The sequence below is a fragment of the Kickxella alabastrina genome (genome assembly GCF_025024165.1).
Source record: "Kickxella alabastrina strain RSA 675 chromosome Unknown BX661scaffold_8, whole genome shotgun sequence".
Classification (NCBI taxonomy): domain Eukaryota; kingdom Fungi; phylum Kickxellomycota; class Kickxellomycetes; order Kickxellales; family Kickxellaceae; genus Kickxella; species Kickxella alabastrina.
In genome coordinates, this window is record NW_026251479.1 from 85388 (window position 1) to 106868 (window position 21481).

General features: G+C 45.5%; 10 protein-coding genes across 10 annotated transcripts; 5 read left to right on the plus strand and 5 right to left on the minus strand.

Annotated features, from left to right (window-relative positions):
• Positions 1–1067: 1067 nt before the first annotated feature.
• On the minus strand, positions 1068–2307 carry BX661DRAFT_180738 (FAD dependent oxidoreductase). The gene has a single exon (XM_051535529.1). The coding sequence runs from the start codon at positions 2216–2218 to the stop codon at positions 1109–1111; it is 1110 nt and encodes a 369-aa protein (XP_051392365.1). The 5' UTR covers positions 2219–2307; the 3' UTR covers positions 1068–1108.
• Positions 2308–3344: 1037 nt separating this feature from the next.
• Positions 3345–4085, plus strand: BX661DRAFT_180739 (uncharacterized protein). The gene has a single exon (XM_051535530.1). It carries the CDS (start codon positions 3402–3404, stop codon positions 3900–3902), a length of 501 nt encoding a protein of 166 aa, XP_051392366.1. The 5' UTR covers positions 3345–3401; the 3' UTR covers positions 3903–4085.
• A 1159-nt stretch (positions 4086–5244) lies between these two features.
• Positions 5245–6416, plus strand: BX661DRAFT_180746 (uncharacterized protein). Its single transcript, XM_051535531.1, has one exon. It carries the CDS (start codon positions 5426–5428, stop codon positions 6203–6205), a length of 780 nt encoding a protein of 259 aa, XP_051392367.1. The 5' UTR covers positions 5245–5425; the 3' UTR covers positions 6206–6416.
• A 305-nt stretch (positions 6417–6721) lies between these two features.
• On the plus strand, positions 6722–7840 carry BX661DRAFT_180747 (uncharacterized protein). Its single transcript, XM_051535532.1, has one exon. The coding sequence runs from the start codon at positions 6924–6926 to the stop codon at positions 7674–7676; it is 753 nt and encodes a 250-aa protein (XP_051392368.1). The 5' UTR covers positions 6722–6923; the 3' UTR covers positions 7677–7840.
• Positions 7841–8357: 517 nt separating this feature from the next.
• Positions 8358–8804, minus strand: BX661DRAFT_180748 (uncharacterized protein). Its single transcript, XM_051535533.1, has one exon. The coding sequence runs from the start codon at positions 8730–8732 to the stop codon at positions 8475–8477; it is 258 nt and encodes an 85-aa protein (XP_051392369.1). The 5' UTR covers positions 8733–8804; the 3' UTR covers positions 8358–8474.
• Positions 8805–11019: 2215 nt separating this feature from the next.
• Positions 11020–11931, minus strand: BX661DRAFT_197641 (uncharacterized protein; the record flags this gene model as incomplete). The annotated part of the gene is made up of 1 exon (XM_051538154.1): positions 11020–11931. One exon carries the CDS (start codon positions 11929–11931, stop codon positions 11020–11022), a length of 912 nt encoding a protein of 303 aa, XP_051392370.1.
• Positions 11932–11976: 45 nt separating this feature from the next.
• Positions 11977–13951, minus strand: BX661DRAFT_180750 (chaperonin Cpn60/TCP-1 family). Its single transcript, XM_051535534.1, has one exon. It carries the CDS (start codon positions 13812–13814, stop codon positions 12075–12077), a length of 1740 nt encoding a protein of 579 aa, XP_051392371.1. The 5' UTR covers positions 13815–13951; the 3' UTR covers positions 11977–12074.
• Positions 13952–14391: 440 nt separating this feature from the next.
• On the plus strand, positions 14392–16748 carry BX661DRAFT_180751 (uncharacterized protein). Its single transcript, XM_051535535.1, has 2 exons — positions 14392–14838; positions 14961–16748. Exons 1-2 carry the CDS (start codon positions 14533–14535, stop codon positions 16725–16727), a joined length of 2073 nt encoding a protein of 690 aa, XP_051392372.1. The 5' UTR covers positions 14392–14532; the 3' UTR covers positions 16728–16748.
• A 226-nt stretch (positions 16749–16974) lies between these two features.
• Positions 16975–18337, minus strand: BX661DRAFT_180752 (class II aldolase/adducin N-terminal). The gene has a single exon (XM_051535536.1). It carries the CDS (start codon positions 18155–18157, stop codon positions 17309–17311), a length of 849 nt encoding a protein of 282 aa, XP_051392373.1. The 5' UTR covers positions 18158–18337; the 3' UTR covers positions 16975–17308.
• Positions 18338–19564: 1227 nt separating this feature from the next.
• BX661DRAFT_95317 (uncharacterized protein) lies at positions 19565–21196 on the plus strand. The gene is made up of 3 exons (XM_051539610.1): positions 19565–19794; positions 20113–20163; positions 20467–21196. The coding sequence occupies exons 1-3, from the start codon at positions 19791–19793 to the stop codon at positions 21132–21134; spliced, it is 723 nt and encodes a 240-aa protein (XP_051392374.1). The 5' UTR covers positions 19565–19790; the 3' UTR covers positions 21135–21196.
• Positions 21197–21481: the final 285 nt, after the last annotated feature.

Here is a 21481-nt window from a genome sequence, read left to right on the forward strand (position 1 = left end):
AATAGACAATTTTAGGGATCCAATTTAAAAACATTCAAGGCATTAATTAACAGGGGACCCACGTTTTTCTGTCTATGGTGATTTACAATAAACTAAAATGGAAGAATGGAAAAATCTTGGTGTTATGCATGAAGACTTGAGTGGATTATTTGTTAGAAGAATAGGGACGTTGCTATTTGGCAATGTGTTTAAAAGAAAAGACTGAATAGTTGTTCTTTAAGACAATCATTAGCAGCTGAATGCAGCATTTTTATTTTATATAAAGGAATGAGCACGCTCTCTAGTCAACATTACTTTTTCATTGCTAAAATTGCACTTAAAGCTCGTTTATTATTTTTGCTGCCCAAAAATTTGCCTCTGCAGTCAACGGCCTCGTGCTTACTTTTTTGTATTACAAAAAAAGAACTGAACAGTGCGTTGCTTCAGTCAAGCAAAAACTAGAGAGCTAAATTTTCTACAGCGTGTTATAAAAAGCTGATGTTTTTTCTTCTCCAAACCATATTTCTCTTCTCTTCTCTACACTGCACTGTACTACACTAAACTACACATATTCCATCTCATTGAATTTTTATTACACATTTATTACTATTATTTGTTTGTTTTAGAGCCTCATTTACTATGTCTAAAAACAACATTAGCATTGTTTACAGAAAAACTGATGTCCCAAAATATAATAATAGCATGTCCATCGAAAGAAGTAAAAATCTAACTTATGAGGGCGTCAGAAATTGGTTTAAAAGACAAAGAGGCAAACACGAAGGTTATGGTGGTTACTTTTTGTACGTTGGTAATAAAGAGGTATCGGACTACACTGCTAAAGTAGACGAAACAGTTAAGCAAATAGACATCAAGAACGCTGCCGGAAAATATCCTACAGTAGATGAATTATAAGGCATGCGTGTGCCAATTAAATTGACATGTTTTCTGACAAGTGGTGCATTGATTGAAAACACTCGGCCACGTGTATCCAATGTGAATTCTATAACTTTGTAGAATCTCTTGTGTAGCCATTTTTCTGTGCATTTTTGAATAAAGGTCAATATCATATAAGCATTGTACAAATTCAACTTTAGAAATAGATTATTTAGTACATAGACAACCCCATGGACTAGTTTGCCACATCCTCAACCATTTGGCAGACGCGTTGAGCAAACGCAATACTCGTTTGGTAGCCATACCCCGAATGTCCATAGCAATGTACTACTGTAAAGTTGCTTCCAAAAACAGGGTCTGCACATGTTTGTGTCTCAAGACGCACCCCGCCCTCCCTCATTGGCCTGAACCCCACATTTTCTGAGATGATGCACCCTTTTAGCTCAGCTATACACTTGCTATCAGTTGCAGTGTTCCAATACGCGGAACTTCCAGGCAGCAGAGTGGGCTCCAAGAAAATGGCACGCTGTAAAATAAGATCTGTAGTACTGGGAACTGGTTGTGAATTCCAATCGCCGTCCTCGGCTGTCCCACCCAGAACCACAGTGCCGTCGCCACGTGGAATCACATAACTAAACTGCTTTCCCAAGTGCGTAATCGTGTGCTTAATAGATGGTGCGTAGACGACTACTGTTTGTCCGCGAATGGGGTGCATATTTGAGTCTTTGACTCCAGCAAGGTTGCGGCTGCCAAGGCCTGTGCAATTGACCACAATTGTTGTGTTGACTGGTTGGCCGCTTGGGTTGTTGCTGACAACTCGAAGAGCATCTGCAATGTGGTCAATATAACGCCGAACTATTGTTCCACCACTGGCTTCAAATTTGGTTTTCAAATACACCAAATATTTGGGGACATCAATCAAAAGCGTTGTGTACTCCAAGCCGTAGCTGATACCCTCTGGCAACTCAGCAGCAGAAAGCTCCCTAGCATCTTCGACCAGTGTGATGTACCAGGGCGTCATGCCAGATGCAACCTCAAATATGTCTGTGCCCCGCGCCTTGGATATTCCTGACTGGGGTTCCGAAACAGCCAAAGACATCATTTCGTTGTAGGTTTGGATTTCAATTTGCTGCAAGACTGTGTCCTCGTTGCTCGACCATGCGCGCCAGTGTGCGCCAGCCCATGGAGATGCCCAGTTTGTTGACTGCATGTCGCCCGATGAAAGCGGCCCAGGAGTGTGCTCTGCGACAATGGTTACATTGAACTTACCGGTGCTTTGTATCTTATTGGCTGTGGTGAGCCCGATGACGCCTGAACCAACAACGACTACTTGCTGCTTGGGCATTTTGTTTATGTGCTTTAAAAATAAAAAAATTCACTAAAAAAGAAAGCTGAAGAGTAATTAAAATAGTGATACAAATTGTAATTTTTAACACCTGTATCGATATGTCATTTGAAAAATAAAAATAGAGCAACGTGTGTTCATCAAAGTTTGAATAGAAAAGGCTGAAAATAAGGGTTAGGGTAATTTCAGCATTGAAGGCAACAGAATGTTTGATTCCTAATATTCAAGCGCGACCCACATGAAATTTGCAAGTAAAATCAATTAAACCAATGCGTGGTTGTCTGAATGCGGGGGGTTTAAATATTTCTCATTGCAACTGTTCAATTAAAATGCAAATTTAAAAAACAGCTTACGAAACAAGCGAATACCAACGTTATCTTAATTGTTGGAATCAACAGTTTGTTTTGGTTCAGTAAAACCAGTAAAAAAAGCAAAATCTGACAATGAACTGATGATGCTCCAAAAACACAGCGCTGGTGGAATAATTTCTAAACAGTCAAGTGCTTCCGCAAATATTTCTAAAGTATCTTCTCTTTAGAATATTTAAAAAGAACAAATGTTTTGTTTGTTTTTGTCCGTAAGTCCAATGTAATGCACAGTTGCTCATCATGACATTTTGAAAATAAAAATATTTCTAAAACATGTTCCTTTTCTCGCTTGGCACCTTGTTTTTGTTTCTAAATATCTCATATTTTACGGCATCGAGTGTGTTTTATTGTCACATAAAGGCAACTTTGTCTGATTTGCGTTCTATTTATTCCTTCCATTTTACACACATCCCCAAGGTACCCCACCGGTGAGTTGTATGCATATATATTGCTTTGTTTATTATTTTGGAAATCATGATTGACCTTGTGTCGGTGCATATGTGCGTCCTTTGGTTTTTTTTTCAAAGGTTCTGTATCGAAGCTCACTATTTATGTTTACTTGTCTGAAAATGTATGTACATAAAATAACATGCTGTTTGTTGCCTTGTTTTGGCTGCAAAATCCGCACATACCAACTTTTTTCTTTCTCGGAATAGTGGAAACAAGCAAAAGGCAGCCAAAAGTTTTTTTTGCAAAACAAGGTTTCATATATAAATGGAACCCTGTCGTTTGCCGCTCGTCTTTTTTTGACACAGTTTATTATATTTGCGCGTATTTTTACTATTATTTTTATATTACCTCTAATACTTTAAACCATGGCATTCAAGACCATTTCTGTCCTGGCTCTTTCCGCCCTCGCTGCTCTCAGCACCGTATTTGCGGTTCCTCAAGATATCGACAACCCTCTCCCTACCGATATTAACGCCCTGCTTTCACAGGCAAACATTGACTTGACCTCTGGAATGGCAGAGGCTGCATCCTTGTTTAACGACCCGGCTTTCCAGGCTTCCATAAGCAACGCTGCTCTGTCTTTTAGCGAGTTTGCGGAGAAAAACCCGGCTTCAATTTCTGCCATTTTTGCTAGCCTGTCTGCTCAGTTTGGAATTTCTGCCGACAATAAGGACAAGGACGACGAGGATGAGCACGACCATGACCATGGTCATGAGTCCGCTGACGATAAGGATATTTCTAGCAATGATCACGACCACGACCATAATCATGATGACACGTCAAGCTCCTCTGGTGCCCCCAGCACTAAGCCCCTTGCCGGCATGGTTGTTGCTGCTGGTCTGGCCGCTTGCGCCGCTTTTTTTTAATACATTGATACAGCCGTGCAATTCTGATGAATTTAAATTTAATTGATGAATGCAATTTAGTTAGAGCGCAAGCTCAGTTTTTTTACTGGAGGTGCGTAGTTTGGTAAAAAACAATTACACGCATTTATTTTATGTTATATTTACAAGATGCACTCATAGACTTCATATATGGCTTCAGTTTACATTACAGTTAAAACATGCAAGGAAACAAAGTTGCAAAGATATTTATTAATCATGTTGTTGCGCAGACTGAAGATATGGAAGTGGATGTTGAGGTCGAGAATCGCGAAACAGGTTTCCACCTGCGTGCTGATTGATAGGACGCTAACTGGATAACGTAGGCGTAAATCAGGGAGGCATTACATTGATTCCCAAACGTGCTCCCTATTTTGCAATGCACACGCATGAGCGTACACGCACGAAAACCACAACATTGACTTGCCAAGATACCGGTCTGCTCGCAGAAGATCCAGTTCTCACCAACGGAGCGCACAATTGACAATGTGCACAACAAAGGCGACAGGGCACATATATAAGATGAGGCCGGCCCCTAGTAGTACTTTAGAAACATCAGTAATAAAACCTTTTATAAAATCACCCCTAACTTTTAACACTAGACAACTAGTGCTCCTCACACACCCCTCTTACTATAACAATGTCAAAAATGGTAGAGCGACATGCTTATTAAATACTTTAGAATCCAATTTTAAATTAGCCCGGTTCTTTTGAGTTGCATGATTACAAAAATAAAAAACGTATTGTTTTTTGGTTGACAAACACAATGGAAGCATGCATTGTTTAGCATATTTGTGTACAAACAATTACAAATTTAATATTGAGGCTTGAAGGCCATACTGAATTGTACAGAATAGGTTGTGTATGGTATATTGGCTTTATTGGCATATTGTAAGATTAAACGATTGTGTAAACAATTTGTTTTTATTCTGGACAAAATACAAGATTATAATCTGTAGACTTTTCACAAAAGCAGGGAATGAGTGCCAAAATAAAAATATTAGTTTAATATTGAAAATGACACACTAGTGATGTAATTTGGCACAGGTTCTGTGCAAATCCAAGTTTGATAACAAAGTGAGCAAAGCGTCTGCTATTTCTTATATATCTTTGATTTCAATAGCGAAGTTACTATATTTGGACATTATCAACATTTCTGTTTTCACAACACAGTATTCATTTCTTTCTGGGCATAAAAAACAAAAACAAAAAAGGGGAAGAGATAGTGATGAATGAAATAATGGATGAATGGGTATATTTACGAGGCTGAAGTAAAATGTCAAATTCTAGTCAGTTCTATATCAAGCCTGGAAAAACAGACTAAAAATATAAAAACAAGCAATATTCTTTTTCATTTCCCGAGACGCGCTTTATATTATTTTTATTTTTTGACTCCCCTCCTTATTTTTTCTTTTGCACTTTATAAATTTTCATTTTGTATAGTCCTCAAAACTCACAATATAGCCAGAATATCTCTATTATTTAACAAGCCAACAAATTGATTTATAATGCGGCTTTCTGTTATTGCATATATGTTTGCTGCCTGTGCCTATGCCCAAGGTCCTACATTTGATGTCTCGGCTCTCCAACTTGGCGCAGCTGCTGATCCCGGGGCTTCAGCATTAGCGGCCATCGGTGACCCCACTCCAAACGCCGTGGTTGCTGATTTGCCGCCCCTGGAACAACCATCTTCACTGGACGCGGCCAGCATTATTGCCAATGTTCTTGCCTCAGCAAACGCCACCGCGATAGTTGCTTCGGTGGATGCAGTCAACGGAGTCGGCTTGGTAAATGAATCTGTAGCCAATGCCCTGAAACCTGTTTCTAGCGCGAATGCACCAGAGTTTCCCAATGTCGATGAGATTAACAGCTTTGTTCAAAGCTTACAGGACACTATTTTTGAAAACACGCCGCTGGGAAATCTTGAAACAGAGTTCAGCATTGTGGAAGCCAACGAGTGGTCAACCGAACTTCACACGCAATGGTCAACTGGGCTTCACACGCAGTGGTCAGAGAACCACAAGGAGAGCGGTGCTTCTATTATTAGCGATGCCGACTATGACGATGAAAACTCGTGGGAGCTGGGCATTGACTCGGATGATGCCGAATTGTACAGTGGAAAATGGTCTTCAAGCAAAATGAAGAGCTCAAAGGAATCATCGTGGGACAGCGATGATGAATTTAATTCCGTTTCAGCACGTAAATCAACTGGGTCGGCAGGAATTCTGAACATGAATATTCTCATGCATGTTGTTGGAGTTGTAGGAGGTGCACTTATTATCTTTTGAATAAAAAAGCCACTACACTTGTGAGCTTTTATCATATTATAATATCTTAATAATACCCCTCTTTTGGATTCAGTAAACAAAGAGTGCATGTGCATGATGGGAAATTCAATGTTTCGGCCAATTTGGTTTTTTCTAGTGAGCCTTTTTGTAAATACTTGTTAACCGTGTGAGATTTATTAATGCTATGGCCATATTTAATTTTAAAATTATTATTTCAATGTAATTAAGCTAGACTTGTAGATCTATGTGTATTAGTGATAACAAAATTTTTTTGACACCAATTCATTTGTTTACTGTGAGTGACTAGAAAAGTAGACAAAAAGACAAGTTTACTGTGATTCGCTTGATGTTTAGTTTTATAAGTGGGGGGAGCGGAGGGATATTTTGAAGTATAATTAAAAACTGCAAATGTCTACTTTTTTCTCTGCAGCACAAAAGACAAGCCACGGATTCCATATTTTGTTGACAAATTTCTGGATTGAACAAAAAAGAACAATGGACAAAAAATTATGTTGACATGTTTTTTACATGGATGGGAGAATAATCAAAGATATTGTTTTGCTTGTTTGAACAAATGAATGAGTCCTATGAACAGAAAAAAAAGATTTTTTATATATTTTCTCCATATGCTGAATAAATTATTTGCTCTTTTTATCCAAAAAAATTTATTACACACATATATACCAACTTGCACATTTATTTTTTGTATTACATAATTATGCGTAGTTCCATTCCCCTAGTACTTTTTGGTATATCCCTAGTCATTGGTCAAAATGATAAAGCTTTTGAGTCGTTTATGAGCAACCTGTCATATAACTGGCAAAATGAATTCCCAGGTCTTAGATACCAGGTCGCCAGGCTGCAGCAAGATGACCCCGCAAAATACAATGAGCTAGTTGCACAGCTGGGACTTAAAGCAGGCTCGCAGATAAGCATTCCCTCGCAGTTCAACTACGCCTGGGCCAGCCAGTTTGTCATGGCCGCCGGAGTTTACAAGCCGACTGCAAACCAGGAGGCTAACCCACAGGAGGCAAAACCTACGGGAAATACGGATAAAACCGACGGTGATTCGTTTCAGAGCGCGTTAGGAATGCTTACAGGGTTTGATCAGACAAACATGGCCACAAAAACCAACAGCAACAACAAGGATGATCATAACAACGAGGGGGAGTTGAGTGGCGTGGTAATTGTAAATGAAGAAGATAACAAATCCAGGACCTCGACATCCACAACACCTACGCGTTCAAGCTCTACCAGGTCTACAGGACCTACAAGCAAATCCAGCGACATTAACAATGATGACGACGACGACAACAATAAAGACAGCAAGGCGTCGCAGCAATTTGGCAACCCGATAGTTGGGAGCATTAACAAAGATAATGTGCAAATTATACCCAGCGGCCAAGGATACAATGGAGCCCAGAACCTCATCCCATCGATTCCCCTTCTTGTCATTCTGTCATTTTTCTAAACCGCGCAAGAGATTAGTTTAATTTACGATATGATATATGTTACAATAGAGTATAATCAAAGAGAATATTTATTTCTTCCAAGGAGAGCAATTCCTAGCTGCCTGACAGCCGCTCTTTTTATATGCTCTCCTTATGATATAAATAAACTAATAGAAACTCATCAGCATTGCTCTGATTGCCACGTGCGTAATCAATTAGTCTCGGTAAGGCAACGCGCAACAGCATGTGTCTCAACTGTGACATATATGATATGGTATATTTTTTAAATAGTTTTGATGTTTAACCATAGCAAAACTAATTCAGTTTAATTAATAAATGTTTACATTCTTGTAAAGCTCCTTTTATCCTTTCGTAAATACTTGGTTGTATATTTGTCTTGTACGCCCTTTTTTAATATATTTCGATGACAAAAAAGCGGATGCTTGTGATTTTACCTCACACTCTCTGTTGTTCTCACGTGTACCAGCACTACTTACTCGCGTGTTATATGTAGAAATAATGGAAAGAAATAAATGCGAAGTATTGACTGCACATTTCATTTGAATTTTCTTTTAACCTTTCTGGACAATATAAAAAGGGCTAGAAGGTGCTGTCGATTCTTGGCACTTTAAAAAGTTGTCACGATAAAAACTGAAAAACAAGCAGAAAAATAATAGTAGTGTATAAAAACCCATGACATTGGGAACGTTCATTGAGCGGCTCCATATTTTCCTTTCTTGCTTGTTTTTGCTTTAAATTAAATTACACTTTTTGTTATATTCATTAAACTGTTTTACATATATATTTTATTTGAATATTCAACTCACCATGTTCACAGTCGACGTTACACTGACCAATACCACTTCAAAAATACTCACAAACAAGGAGGGTGACACGTTTGTCAGAGGCAAAGTACACATTGAAAACACAAAAAACATAGGTATCAGCAGAATCGTCATCAATCTGGAGTGCACCGAAATTATCGATACCGACGATAGCAAACCAGAAAGCAAAAAAAAGCGTACACCGCCAAAAATAAACACACAGACATGTGTATGTTGGATTATTAAAAGCATGGAAGAACTGAAAGCTCGACTCAGCGGCAACGTATATTTTTTACCAAACATTCTGCCACCCGGTGAACACAATTACTTTTTTTCCATACCTTTACCCAAGGGATTGGACGCCACAATAGAGACAAGTTCTTACAGTATAAAATACGAGCTGAAGACACGGCTGGTGTACCCATCCTTGTTCAAGCCCGATACTGTTGTGACGACGCCCGTTGAGTTAATCCGGATTCCAAAGACACTGGATTTGCATGCAAATGACCAGCTTTTGCTTAATACGCCGGTTCCGAGAATCTACAATTTGAAGACATTTCAGCTGGATAAAGTGCCGCTGGGACATTCCGCTCGCTTACGACGAGACAATATTGAACGGGGCAAACCCTTTGTTTTGCACCACCTGTGGGACAACAGCCTAAGTTTGCGTCTGAGACTGCCCAAGGGCCGTCTGTTTCCTGATGGCTCACAGCCGCTGGTAGATATTGAGGCGGTGGCTATTAGTAGCGAGTACAAGCTAACCGGAATAACACTAGTTTTAGAGGAGGTATCCATTATGACTAAACTATCAGCCGCTGAAGTTGCCAGGCAAAAATTGGAACCCAGCTCTATTCATTTGCCGGAAACCGCCGAAGAAAATCCTGTAGTCCAGGTTAAAGAACTCAGTCGCTCATACTTTAAACCAAACAATTCTGGTATACAGGAGACAATTGCAACCAAAATGTCTCTTGACGTTCTTCATGCCAGTATACACACGAGTCATCCGGATTTTGAAAATTCTCATCTTCGTCTAATGCACCAGATAAACTACAAGTTGCATTATGAAAAGGTGTGCCCTAAGGATATCCTTGTGCCTTTAATTTATCCTGTGTCTGTGGATGCAAGAGTCAAAGTGGTTGCCAGTGTGCATCGCAAATTAAACCAAGCCAACATTGTACAGCACGATAGATTGTTTGGAACTGGCAAGGTTAGTGGTATTGTGGCTGTGGTTGTGGCTCCTGATGCTGTATGTAAACTGTGGGGGATTCGGAACCTGGAGCAGGACATTGTGAGCGAGGCACCGGCGTATGTGGCCAATTTAATGGATGATTTCGAGTCGGCAGGGAGTAGTTCTAATTCTGGAGGCATAATGATTCCTTCCATGATGCCTATGCCAATGGGCATGAGCGCAGAGAATACACAGGTGCAGTATCCGCCAGTGCATGGAATGAACATGCCAATGCCACCAGTTCACCACCAGGAGCAGCCAATACAGACCTCGCTTGAAAGCTACCCGCCCACTGCGCCAGTCAACAGCGTTGTTTCAGCTTTTAACTTAAATCATACTTCTGTTGCTACTAATTCTGCCGTAGATACACCGGCGCCAAGTGATTCGCAGACTTTAAGCAGAACCACAGGATTTACTCCTACGCCGTCGCCATCTGCGCAGCAGCAAATTCAATTGTTCCAGGAGCAACAGCAAATCCAGCAACTACAGTTCCTCCAGCAGCTTCACGAGCAATACAGCCAGCCCATCAGTTTAACCTCCTGTGCTCCGACTCCCAATCCTGCATTTCCATCTTCAGCTCCAGCTTCATTTCCATTGCCAAGTCATACAGCCATTGATAGCCTCCCATCTAATTTATCTATCGCGACACACGCAAATCCCAGATCAAATGAGGAAGAATGGCTTATTCCTAGCGGAACCCCCAGTGAGTTTTCACCTCCGCCTGTAAGCAATAGTAGTGGCCAGCCACCTGAAGAGCAATCTTCAATCACAGCCACATATAATGATCCAGTTTCTATAAGTATGGCTGTATATATGTCAGAGGAAGCAGCGGCGGAGCTTCGAAATTTAGACATTGGTTTTGATGATATTAATGTTGGTGGGGAGGGGAGCAATTGGTCGATGGATTGCTTATCTCCCGCTTGCGCCACCGCCCCCAAACGCAGTACTGGGTTAGGATTGAGTGGGTTGATATCGGGTGCAAGGTCGTTGTTAACGCCGAGAACTCAAAGATTGGCCGCGGGTAATGATGAAGTGCAGGTTGCGGCGGTACAGGCTGAGGGTGCTTTGAGTAATAATGCCCAGGGGCCAGCTGAGCACATCCAATCCAGCACACTATCCTCCCAAACCTTGCCATCGTTTATTTTCGATGAAGGCGCGTTGCCGCCGGATTACGATGCCAGAGTGCAACAGCCGCCACCGTACCGTCCCCGCGAAAGCAACAGATCGCCCCGCCGCTAAGTAAGAAAAAGCAATAATACCAATTTCCCCATCACACATGCAATATATTCCAAATAAATATCTATTGTTTTATTAAACGAAAACGCCCTTTCTTGTCATCGGCTCATACAAAGCAATGAAGCCAAGCAGTCCACACAGAAACACAGCCCACACAGCAACCCTCCTCCAGCCCATATACTCCCCGATTCTCCCAAGATCCGGCACCCCCATGATGTTGCAAAATACATGAGCGCACACAGGACCAGCAACACTCCCTGTTTTAATAAACAAGCTGGCGGCAAACCACCCAAACACCGTCGTATAAGCGATCTGGAACAAGGTCCGCAGCCACACACCGCTGGACTGGCGGTGCGCCCAGGCATGGTGCACGTGGGCGATCCCAAAAACCAGCGGCGACAAAAACACTGTTTTATTCGTCGACACACCGGGAGACACGGCCCATAGAGAGACGACGCAGGTGCGGAAGACCAGCTCCTCGGTTACGGGGCCCACGACGTAGTTGCGCAGCAACTGTGGGCTGGACCAAAGGTCGCGTGAGACCAGCGCCCAGAGCCGCTTCCACGAAATCGCGCCGCGGCCCTGCGCTGCAGCATCCAGATAGTCCAGCATTAGCGGGCCGAGGTAGATCACGCAACAGAGAACCATGGCCACAACAACCGACCCTGCAACCTGCGCATACCCAAGCCCCATACTCCTAACAGCGTCCACCTGCCATGCACGCAGCTGCACCCCGGCTATCCCCAGGCACAGCATTGTGGCGAGCAGCGCCCCGAGTGTCCGCTGCTTGATTACTTGCGGGTGGTCTCGGTCGTGGATCGACACGGCGGGCGCGGCGTTGTTTGACAAAGAGGATGCGCGTAGCGCTGTGAGGAGGTAGATGCTGCCGACGTAGAGTGCGCTGAAGAGAAGCGAGTGCGTGAGCGCAACGGTGAAGTGCGGCGTAGCCAGCCACGCGAGCAGCGCGCCAAAAGAGATAGCTGCCATGGATTTTGGGGCGGGATTGGTCAAATTAAAAGGGTGTAAATGCGAATTGAATTGAAGAGAAAGAAAAGAAAGAAATTCGAAAAGCAAATTCAATTTATATTTTGGTTTTTTTCACTCCCCACAAAGAAGCGATGTTTTGCCCTTTAGTCGTCCTCGTCCCAGTTGCCCTGCTGCTGCTTGGGCAGCTTGGGCCCGCCGGCGGTCTTCGCCATGACGATCTGGTCGACCTGCAGAACAGTCAGCGCGGCCTGCGTGGCGTACGTCAGGCCCCACGACTTGACGGCCAGCGGGTCCAGGATGCCCTGCGCCAGGGCGTCGACCAGCCGCGGCTCGTGGTCGCAGTCGACGTCGACGCCGATGCTGGGGCCGACCAGCGCGCCGGCCACCGTGGTCTTCGCCTTGGCGTGGTGCGCGGCAATCAGCTTGGCCACCAGCGCCGTGCTGTCGACGCCGGCATTGTCGCCCATGGTGCGCGCAAACACCTCGAGCGCCTGTGCAAAGGCCTTCATCGCGTGCTGGTTGATGCCGGCCGTGCGGTCGGCCGCATCCTGCACCAGCCGCGCCAGCTCCATCTCGGCTGCGCACCCGCCCGGCACCAGCCGTGGGTCCTTGGTCAGCGCCTTAACAACGTTGACGCCATCGTCGACCGCGCGCTCGGCGTCGTCCAGTGCGTTCAGCGTGGCGCCGCGCAGCACCACAGTGACCAGCGGCGACCGCTGGATGCGGTCCGCAAAGGCCGGCCGCTCGGCAGCGACCCCGCTGGCCGCCAGCTCCTCAGCCGTCCACTGGCGCACAACCGTGACGCGGTCGCCGCCGATCTCGGTCGTGCGGATCTCGTCGCAGTAGCCCATCTCCTCGGGCGTCGGCACGCCCAGCCGCGCCAGCGGGTTGGCGCCCAGCACGCGGCATACGCGCCGCAGCTCGAACTTGGACGGCACCTTGAGCGCCACAATGCCGTAGCGGTTGAAGTAGTGGACGGCCAAGTCGCCGACGCCCGACCCACACACCACAGCGGCGATGCCGGCCGCGTGCAGCTCGGCGACGGCCGCAGCCATCTGCGCCTCCTCGCCGCGCGTGTAGTCCAGCATCTCGCCGGCCGTGTGCAGCAGCACCGTGCCCTTGGTCTCGGTCTGGCCAACATCGACCGGGCAGGCGAACACCGCCACCTTGGCGAACCGCGCGCGCTGCGCCGCCGTCTCAGGCGCCCTCGGGAACACCATGCCGTGCTCGACGCGGCTCTGTGCCAGCGAGCCGCCCAGCACCTTGACGACGCGCACGTTGTCGACATTGAACCGGCTAGCGTCGCCGCGCGGCATCGTCGCCACCACGGCCTCGGCCACCAGCTTCCCGAGCACGTCCTCCTGCCCATACTGCTTCGATGCAATCGCCGACCGAACGGCCTTGAGCACCTGCGCCGGGTCCGTCCACTCGCGCACCTCCTCGGCCGCCAGCGCTTCCAGCGCGCGCAGCGCCTCCTTCAGCGCCAGCTCGTAGCCACGCGCGATCTCCGACGGGTGCAGCCCCATGCGCAGCAGCGACTCGGCGCGCTGCAGCAGCTCGCTGGCGAAGATGATCACGTAGTTTGTGCCGTCGCCGGCCTCCGCCTCCTGCTGCTGGCTGGCCATCACCAGAAGCTTGGCCGCTGGGTGTACCACCTCGAGCTCGCGGATGATTGTCGCCGCGTCGTTCGTCACAAACAGCTTCTCCAGGTGGTTGACCACCATCTTGTTGCGCCCGTTGGGCCCGAACGATGTGCGCGTGATTTCGCTCATCTCCTTGGTCGCCTGGATGTTGCGGAATATGACTTCCTCGAGACCTTGCAGGTTCTTATACCCCTCCTTGAAGAGCTGGGGGCCGTTTGACTGGGGAACGCGGAGAGCCATCTTTTTAAAATTAGATTGGAATAAAAAAGGGTGTGTGTGTGAGTGGAAAATTAAAATAAAAGAGGTTAAATTTAACTTGCTAAAAAACAAGTCCAAGAAAAATATCAGTACTTTGCGTAAATGTTAGTAGGCGCATACATAAAAAGAACAACTTGGAAGCCAGCAGACGGAAAAAAACACGAAATGATCCGCTTGATCCGATTACCAGCCCGGTCTTGTGGCTGATCTGATCCGAACCACAGTATATTTCGTCATCTCTTTATTTCTTCTTTTTCTTGTTCTCCCTCCCCGCATATAGTTACTTTTATTTAAAAGGCAGTATGTAAAATACAGTAACCATTGCTTTTTCTTGGTAGAATGAAACTGTCCAAATGTTTGTTTACATTTTCAATTTCTTTACGTCTTTTCTATACCACTTTGCGGCTTTTCTCCTCATGGTGCAGTAAAAAAAACAAATAAAAAATTCGTAATCGCTGGAATATGCTAAAAATCTAAAAAAAATTGTTTGGAAATGAAATATATAAATACCTACCGGTCCGATTCCACCCCCTCCCACGCAACGTAAGGCAACCAAATAAATAAACATAAATAACTTTTAGTCAACCTTATTCAAACCAACTTAATTTACTTATTTTTAATGCCCCAATAACACTCATATATTCTAACGCTCTTCTTATTTCCGATCATATCATAGAATCTCAAATACATTTCCTCTACCATGCGCTATCACCCTCTCCTCGACACCGCTCCTAGCAGCATCGCCTCAACCATTCTTATTCTCCTTGGCAGCTTCCTCAGCCTCCTTGGCTGCTCATTCATCCTCTACAAGCTTTACAAGCTCAAATACCAGGATCTGTTCTCCTACTGGCACACCCGCCATTACCTTATTTGCATCCTCGCTGTTACCAACCTCATAATGGCATTGACTGCATTGGTGTCCGCTGGATTTTACCTGGTCTTTGGCCAATTGGCATCAAAGGCCGGGTGCACAATAAGTGGGATGGTCGAGTTCTGGTCACAGCAGGTAAGAAAGAGTAATAATAATAATAATATGGACAAACAAGAGTTGAAATTTGTAAAAATTTTAATTACTGCAAAAATCAACTCATTTTTCTCATCATATTTCTTTTCTTCTTTTTCCCGTAGGCTGTCGAGATCTCCACAATCATCATCGCACTCGCAGCCTTTGCTTCAGTGCACCACAGCAACCAATGGATGCGGCACCGGCACTGGATCCAAACCAACATTGCACCGATATTTGGTCTTATTCTCTTCCTCCCACTAGTCACCACAGTGGCATCGCAGATCATCTGGCGTTTCCGCTCGTCCGAGTTCGCCTACTGCTGGATCCCGCGCTTCTCTCTTCACGCCCGCTGGCTCGCCACCGACGGCTGGCGCACACTCACCATCCTGGGCCTCATATGCGCCTATGTAAAATTGGCCCGCACTTTAAGCAACAGGCGCAATGGGCGCCCAAAGCTAAAGATCTCGTGGCCGCTCGGCTCGCCTGGCGAGAAGGATCGGGGAAGGGGCGAGTGCATTGATAGTGCCGGCGCGTCAAGAGTTGCTGGTGATAAGAATGACCAAAGGGGGCTATTCAGCCAGTCAATGTTCAACATGCATCGGTGGGCGAGATCCGTTGTTTCGAGGCATCCCGAGGACAGCAGCACCGCGCGGCAGCAGCATGAGGAGGAGGCAGGTATCCGCCAAATGAGCAGCAGAAGCACTGGTGGCGGCGGGTTCTCGCGCACATATGAGCAGTTCAAGCGGTCGCTAGGCAGCACTTTCACGCGGCACATCCACACGGACATTCCCAGCCCAACCATCCCGCCGAGCATCTTTGATTCGATCGGCAGCAAACCAGCCACAAGCAGAGGCCATCCGGCAGCCTCTACGTGCAACTTTTGCTCATCTTCAGGTCCTTCATTGTGCCGGTCGCGCAAGGAGTCCACCACAACAGCGGCTGGTGGCGAGCGCGGTCTGCGCCACTGGTACTCTGCACTCTCCCACCTCCTACTCCACAACCACAACCACCACCAGCATGAGCAGCAGGGGCCCGGTAGACCGTCGGTGCCCCGTCCGTATGCTCTGCGCCGGTCGCACACTGCGCCAGTGCAGACTGCCGACGAAATGGGCTTTTCCGCTCGCAGCCCGCAGGTTGATTCGCCGATCTACCCCGGATCAACCGTCATGGAGTCTCCCGGCGTGTTCCCCAGCGCAGACTACAACTCCAAACATCACCAGCAGAACAATCTTACTTTGTGTCCGACTGATCCACGCGACCAAGTGCCGCGCATTCTCCAGCCCAAAACCCACCACCTTGCGCGGGCAGGCGCCCCCAACCACCACCATTACTTGTCGGACAAGATCCAGGAGATGTTCGGCTCGGCGACGCTCGAGGTGCCGACGCCGGCCATCCACCGCGTCAGCATCCACCGCCACCAGCCCTCTGCAGTGCAGGCTGCCGAAGGCGAAGGGTACTGGGCGGAAACTGTCGAAAAGTACCGCTCTGACAGATCCCCCACTAGCACCTCCTCGTCTGCACCCAACCCGGCTCTGTTCCCCAGTGTTTCCCGGCTTTACGTCTACCCGCTCGCCTACATTATCCTCTGGCTGCCATCCATTGTTTATTATATTATGTCTACGTACATCTACTACCAGGCATTCCAGGCGCCAGAGCTCGATAATCACACCGGTGGGCTGGTGCTGGGCAAGAGGGAGATGGTGAGCTTTGGCGAGTTGCCTGGGAAGTGGTCCGAGGGGAATATGAGCAGGGCATGGCCGTATTTGGCCCATGCCACCAAGGGCGTCAGGGGCAGCCAGGCACTTGGATGGCTAGCTGTTGTCCAGGCGCTGCATATGCTTGGCGGCCTTGTTAATGCGATTTTGTTTTGGATTACTGAGCAAGATTAAATAAATGAAACTGTTTTTACATGGGATTGGGATTAATCGATGAGTATTCCCAGAGTTTTTCTTTCTTTTTTTCTTGCTACTGTTTTGTGGTTTGTAGTGCGCATATATTCGGGAATTAATAAACTGCTTTTTTGCTTTATTTGCAGAAACAAGAAATATAATAAGCCGGACATAAAGTTACCGCATTTATCCCCCCATTTCATTTGCATATTACGTTACCGCTAACCTTCTTTCTTCTTTATTTATTCGGGCTTTAATAAACTCAATATGTAATTTGTCTTTTTAACCCTTATTCCTAAAACAACAATACTTTTTTTTGTACACAGAAGAAGAAAAAAACAAATGTTATTCAAACAATTCACTCAACAAAGCCTCCTTTTCCTTCTCTTTTCCTCTCTCATCATAAGTGTATCCGGCAACAACGCTGCCATCAAACGGCGCTGCTCCCGCGAACCATACATCGCGCCCTGTTACAACTTCTGCATGGCGCACGCGCACACCAAATGGTGCAAAAAAGAGCTCGAAAAAGTCTACCAGCCACTCCCACCACTCCCACCACCACAGCCGCCCATTTAATCCATTTAATCCACCACCAACTCTTCTTCTCCCTCCTCGTCAACGCCAAGAATGTCTGGCTGCTCCCTGGTGATCATCTCAAAGTACGGTTGGAAATTGAACCACCCGGAATTCGCTGACCCCACCGTGCGGCTGGTTTCCTGGGCAACTTCCGCAGGGATCTCCTGCAGCTCACAGCCAGTTGCCATTGCCAGCAGTTGCGCGTGGCAGCACCGGTCCAGCGCAATAAACCAAAATGCCGCCTCGTCCACTGACCCGCCAACCGTCAGCAGCCCGTGGTTCTGCATAACCAAGGCTTTCCCCTGTGGGCCCAAACACTCAGCCATCTTCTCCCCCTCCTCCTCATCCGCGACCACCCCGTGGAACCCAGGAAACACCGCGTGTGCGTCGCCAAAGAACATGCAGGCATCCTGCGTAATCATTTTCAGCGGCTGGCCCAGGGCGGAAAACGCCTTGCCGTGGAGCGAGTGGCTGTGGCATGCGGCCTGAACGTCAGCGCGCACGGCGTGGATTTTAGAATGGATCACAAACGCCGCTGCATTTAACGCCCCGCCACCACCGCCCTTGATTATATTCCCCTGGTGGTTGACGAGAATTAGGTCAGCCGCGGTGATGCATGAGAAGCTTTTGCCGAAAGGATTGACCCAGAAAAGATCCGGGTATTGCGGGTCCCGGCAGGTGAGGTGCCCGGCGATGCCCTCGTCTAGGTGCAGTTTGGCGAAGAGTCGGAAGGCGGCGATTAGGCGTTGCTTGATGTGTCGCCGCGCGGTGCTCGCCGAGGTGAACTCGGGTGGGTGCGGCATTTTGAAGAGAAATTTTCCGGGCGTCTGCGTGTCTCTGGTGAAGGAACTCATTTTTTTATATATTGCTTTTTAAATGAATAAAGATTATATCAACGTGAAGAGACTAAATGATCTTATTTTGGTAATAAACGATAAACGATAAACGATGGAGGGTGAAAGGGTGTTTTCTTTTATATTTCAACAGCAGCAATATTTGTGAGTACAGAACAAAGTAAGGATAATGGAGCAAACAAACAAAAATAAAACAAAAACAATATTAAAAGCCTCTCTCATATAAGCAGATCCGCCACTTGAAAAATAGACATTAATGAATAAAAAATGGTATAATTACTATTTATGATAACCAATTAAAAAAAACTAAAAAAAATGTCTGAATCTTGTGACCCCATGAGAGTGCATCCTTTCTTCCTGGAAGAGGAGAAAATATCGATAACAAAAAAAGCGATGGTAACTCTTTTGGTCGCAACACCTCCCACTCGTCTTGTGCCTATCGCTGACTGCTTAATATCTACGAGTTCAAAAATCAGAAGAACAAGAGCTTTTTAGCAAACAGTACTTTCTAAACCTGTCGCAACAAATAGACAACATAAACAAGCTGAGAATAGAAAATAAAAGGGGGAATCAGTGTAACTATGACATAAAAAAGCAAGCATTGCTGAAGCACCACCTCAAGACGAGGAATAGTACGTTGTTTCCAGCTAACAAGTATAAAGAAGCTCAAAAAGAGCTAATTATCATCATATTCCCCCTCTTCCAAGCTAAATGATTTTATTTTATTTTCCAAAAAAACCCAAATTTAATGAATACTTACGAATCTTGAATGAATGAATGAAAAATGAAAAATGCTGTTGTCGTTATAAAGTACAAAGTAATAATAAATATTTATGTATTGTGAGGTATGCTGAATTGACAGTAAAATATAAAATAATGTGAGCGCGAGACAACCAATAATGGTCTCAAGCGTAAGGCGAAAAAAAATATAAATCAAACGAAGAAACAAAGAAGCGAGCCGCGACCGTTAAAAAAAACATTATATATACGTGGCGATAATTGAGATTGCAAAAAAAAAGGGAAAGAAAATTTTTTTAGCAAAAGAAAATTTTTTTCCATCTCAGAATTTTACAGAATCAGGTTTTATTTATCTCTACTCAACAAAAAAAAGTGGAAAATCACATGGCCACAAGCCCATACACCCCGATGATGCAAACACCGTGCGCCAAAAATACAAGTACCAAAACGCACGCGGCAAACTATAAGCTGAGAAACCCTTACAGATCTCACCGAGTTTTTAACTCGCACATGATGAAACGGAGAAGACCAGATTGGCAGTGAGTCCTCGTTCGCTTTTTTAAGTGTTTGAGGGCTCGGCTTATGATCCTGGAAAGGGCGCAGCTCAAAGGTCTTGTTACGATAAATGCGTCCGGTTACTCCCTTCTGACCCCCCCACCACCACTACACCAACAAATTTAAAATAATTTAAAAAAGTACACTTTAACTCACAGGGATGGGTTCAAAAAAATGTATTCATGATAATCGTTGTTGTACAATGCTTGTTGCCATTGCATTTTTTCGACCAAACATTGCCGACTGACAAAATTTTTTGTCAATTATCTCTGGGTTTTAAGCATTGCTGCAAATAATTTTTTTAGCAAAAGCTTTTCAAGGAAGATACCGATAGAACCAAATGGGTGAGCTACTGAAGCATTTTAAGTTTGGCACAAATTTGTATAAGAAATGCAGTGCAATTTTAAGTTTGAGATCAGATCGGCTTTGTCTCGCCCTTTTTTATTTGTATGGCTCAAACACTTAAATCACAAAAATCAAAAAATTTTACACACTTGCATGTTTTGCTGACCGCAGTGTGAAAATATAATGTCGCAAAGCGTGCTAAATATTTGCGTCACTTATACATAAAATTGTGACTGGCTCATGACGTTTTGTGTTGGTCCGCAGTTGGGGGATCCAATCATATTTGTTTGTTTGTTTTGCCAAGAAGGCGGATTTAGAATGGTCATGCATGTGTGGAGGGGAGAGAGTGGAAGATAGCACAAGTAATTGTAAGAAAAATTCCATGTACGACAAACAAAAAAGATATCGTAGTCTTTATTCATTTTGTTTTGGATCGCACGCTATTCCTATTTTCAAAAAAAAGAAAGAGAAAGCCCAAGTATATAAGGTTAACATCTCGCTCCTTAAGGGCTCTCAAGCTTTTGATTCTTTCCTTTTGAAAATATATGCTTGTTCTTTGTCATTATTTTTAAAGCATTTAAATATTTTTTGTCTTTAAACGAGTAATCCACACTCATTTTTGTCACATTCATTTTTGTTTTCTCTCATACCTTGATTGTTTCTTTTCCTAGCCATGATTTCTTCAAGAATGTCTGTCGCTGTACTCGGTCTGCTTGCCATCAACGCTCCTGCTGCGCTCGCCCAAGTGGTAGTGACTATTCCCACGACAGTCCTAATGACTATCACTTCCACGAGAGCTCAGCCCACTTCAACCAACGCCCTCATTCCGCCCGTTCTTGTGACCTCCAGCGCCCAGACCCAGGAGGGCGCCGCCACCGGGGAGGGCGCCGCCACCGGGGAGGGTGGATCAGCGACCGAGATGGCAACTACCGTTGACACAACCGAGGGTGAGGGCGCCACTGCCGAAACTCCGACCACAGTAGCGTCTGACAAGGAAACAGGTACCGCAGAGACCACCACGACTGCGAATTCCGAGAGCAAGACCGGGGAAGAAAGCACCACCACTACTACCGATGCTACTTCTTCCAAGGACACTGCTGGTGCGACATCGGGCACAGAATCATCCGAGAGCAAGGACCAAAATGACACTTCGACCACAACTGTTGACTCCGAGACCGGGACGAGCAAGACGGCTAGCGCCACGGATAACTCGAGCGACGGAAAGACCAAGTCTTCGACGGAGACCTCGGGTGCAGCGGGTGGCAGCCACCTGAGCAGCTTGGTCTTGCCGGTCACTGCGGTAGCTATTGCTGTTGAGGTTTTCGCCGCATTGTTCTAGCTTTTGTTTTGCGCAACAGTAGTGAAATATGCTTTTTTCGTTATAATTTATTTTTCTTTAAACTAGTTTTTTTGCTTCGTTTTGTATCGGTTTTCTTTTTTAAATTATATCGCTCAAAAACACTCATATCCGCGATATATCGGGAATACAATGGAAATATGAATAAAAATATGAGCGGCTGATTATTTTTTGAATATTGATCTGATCGATGCCGCAGACTGCCAAACAAAAGGATGCGGGAGCGGGGGCGGGGGCGGGACAATACACCAACCGGATTTACACCCGGCCTTATCTCAAGAAGAAAATAGGCACCAGTGATAATCACCTGTTAGCAAAAAATGATAAAT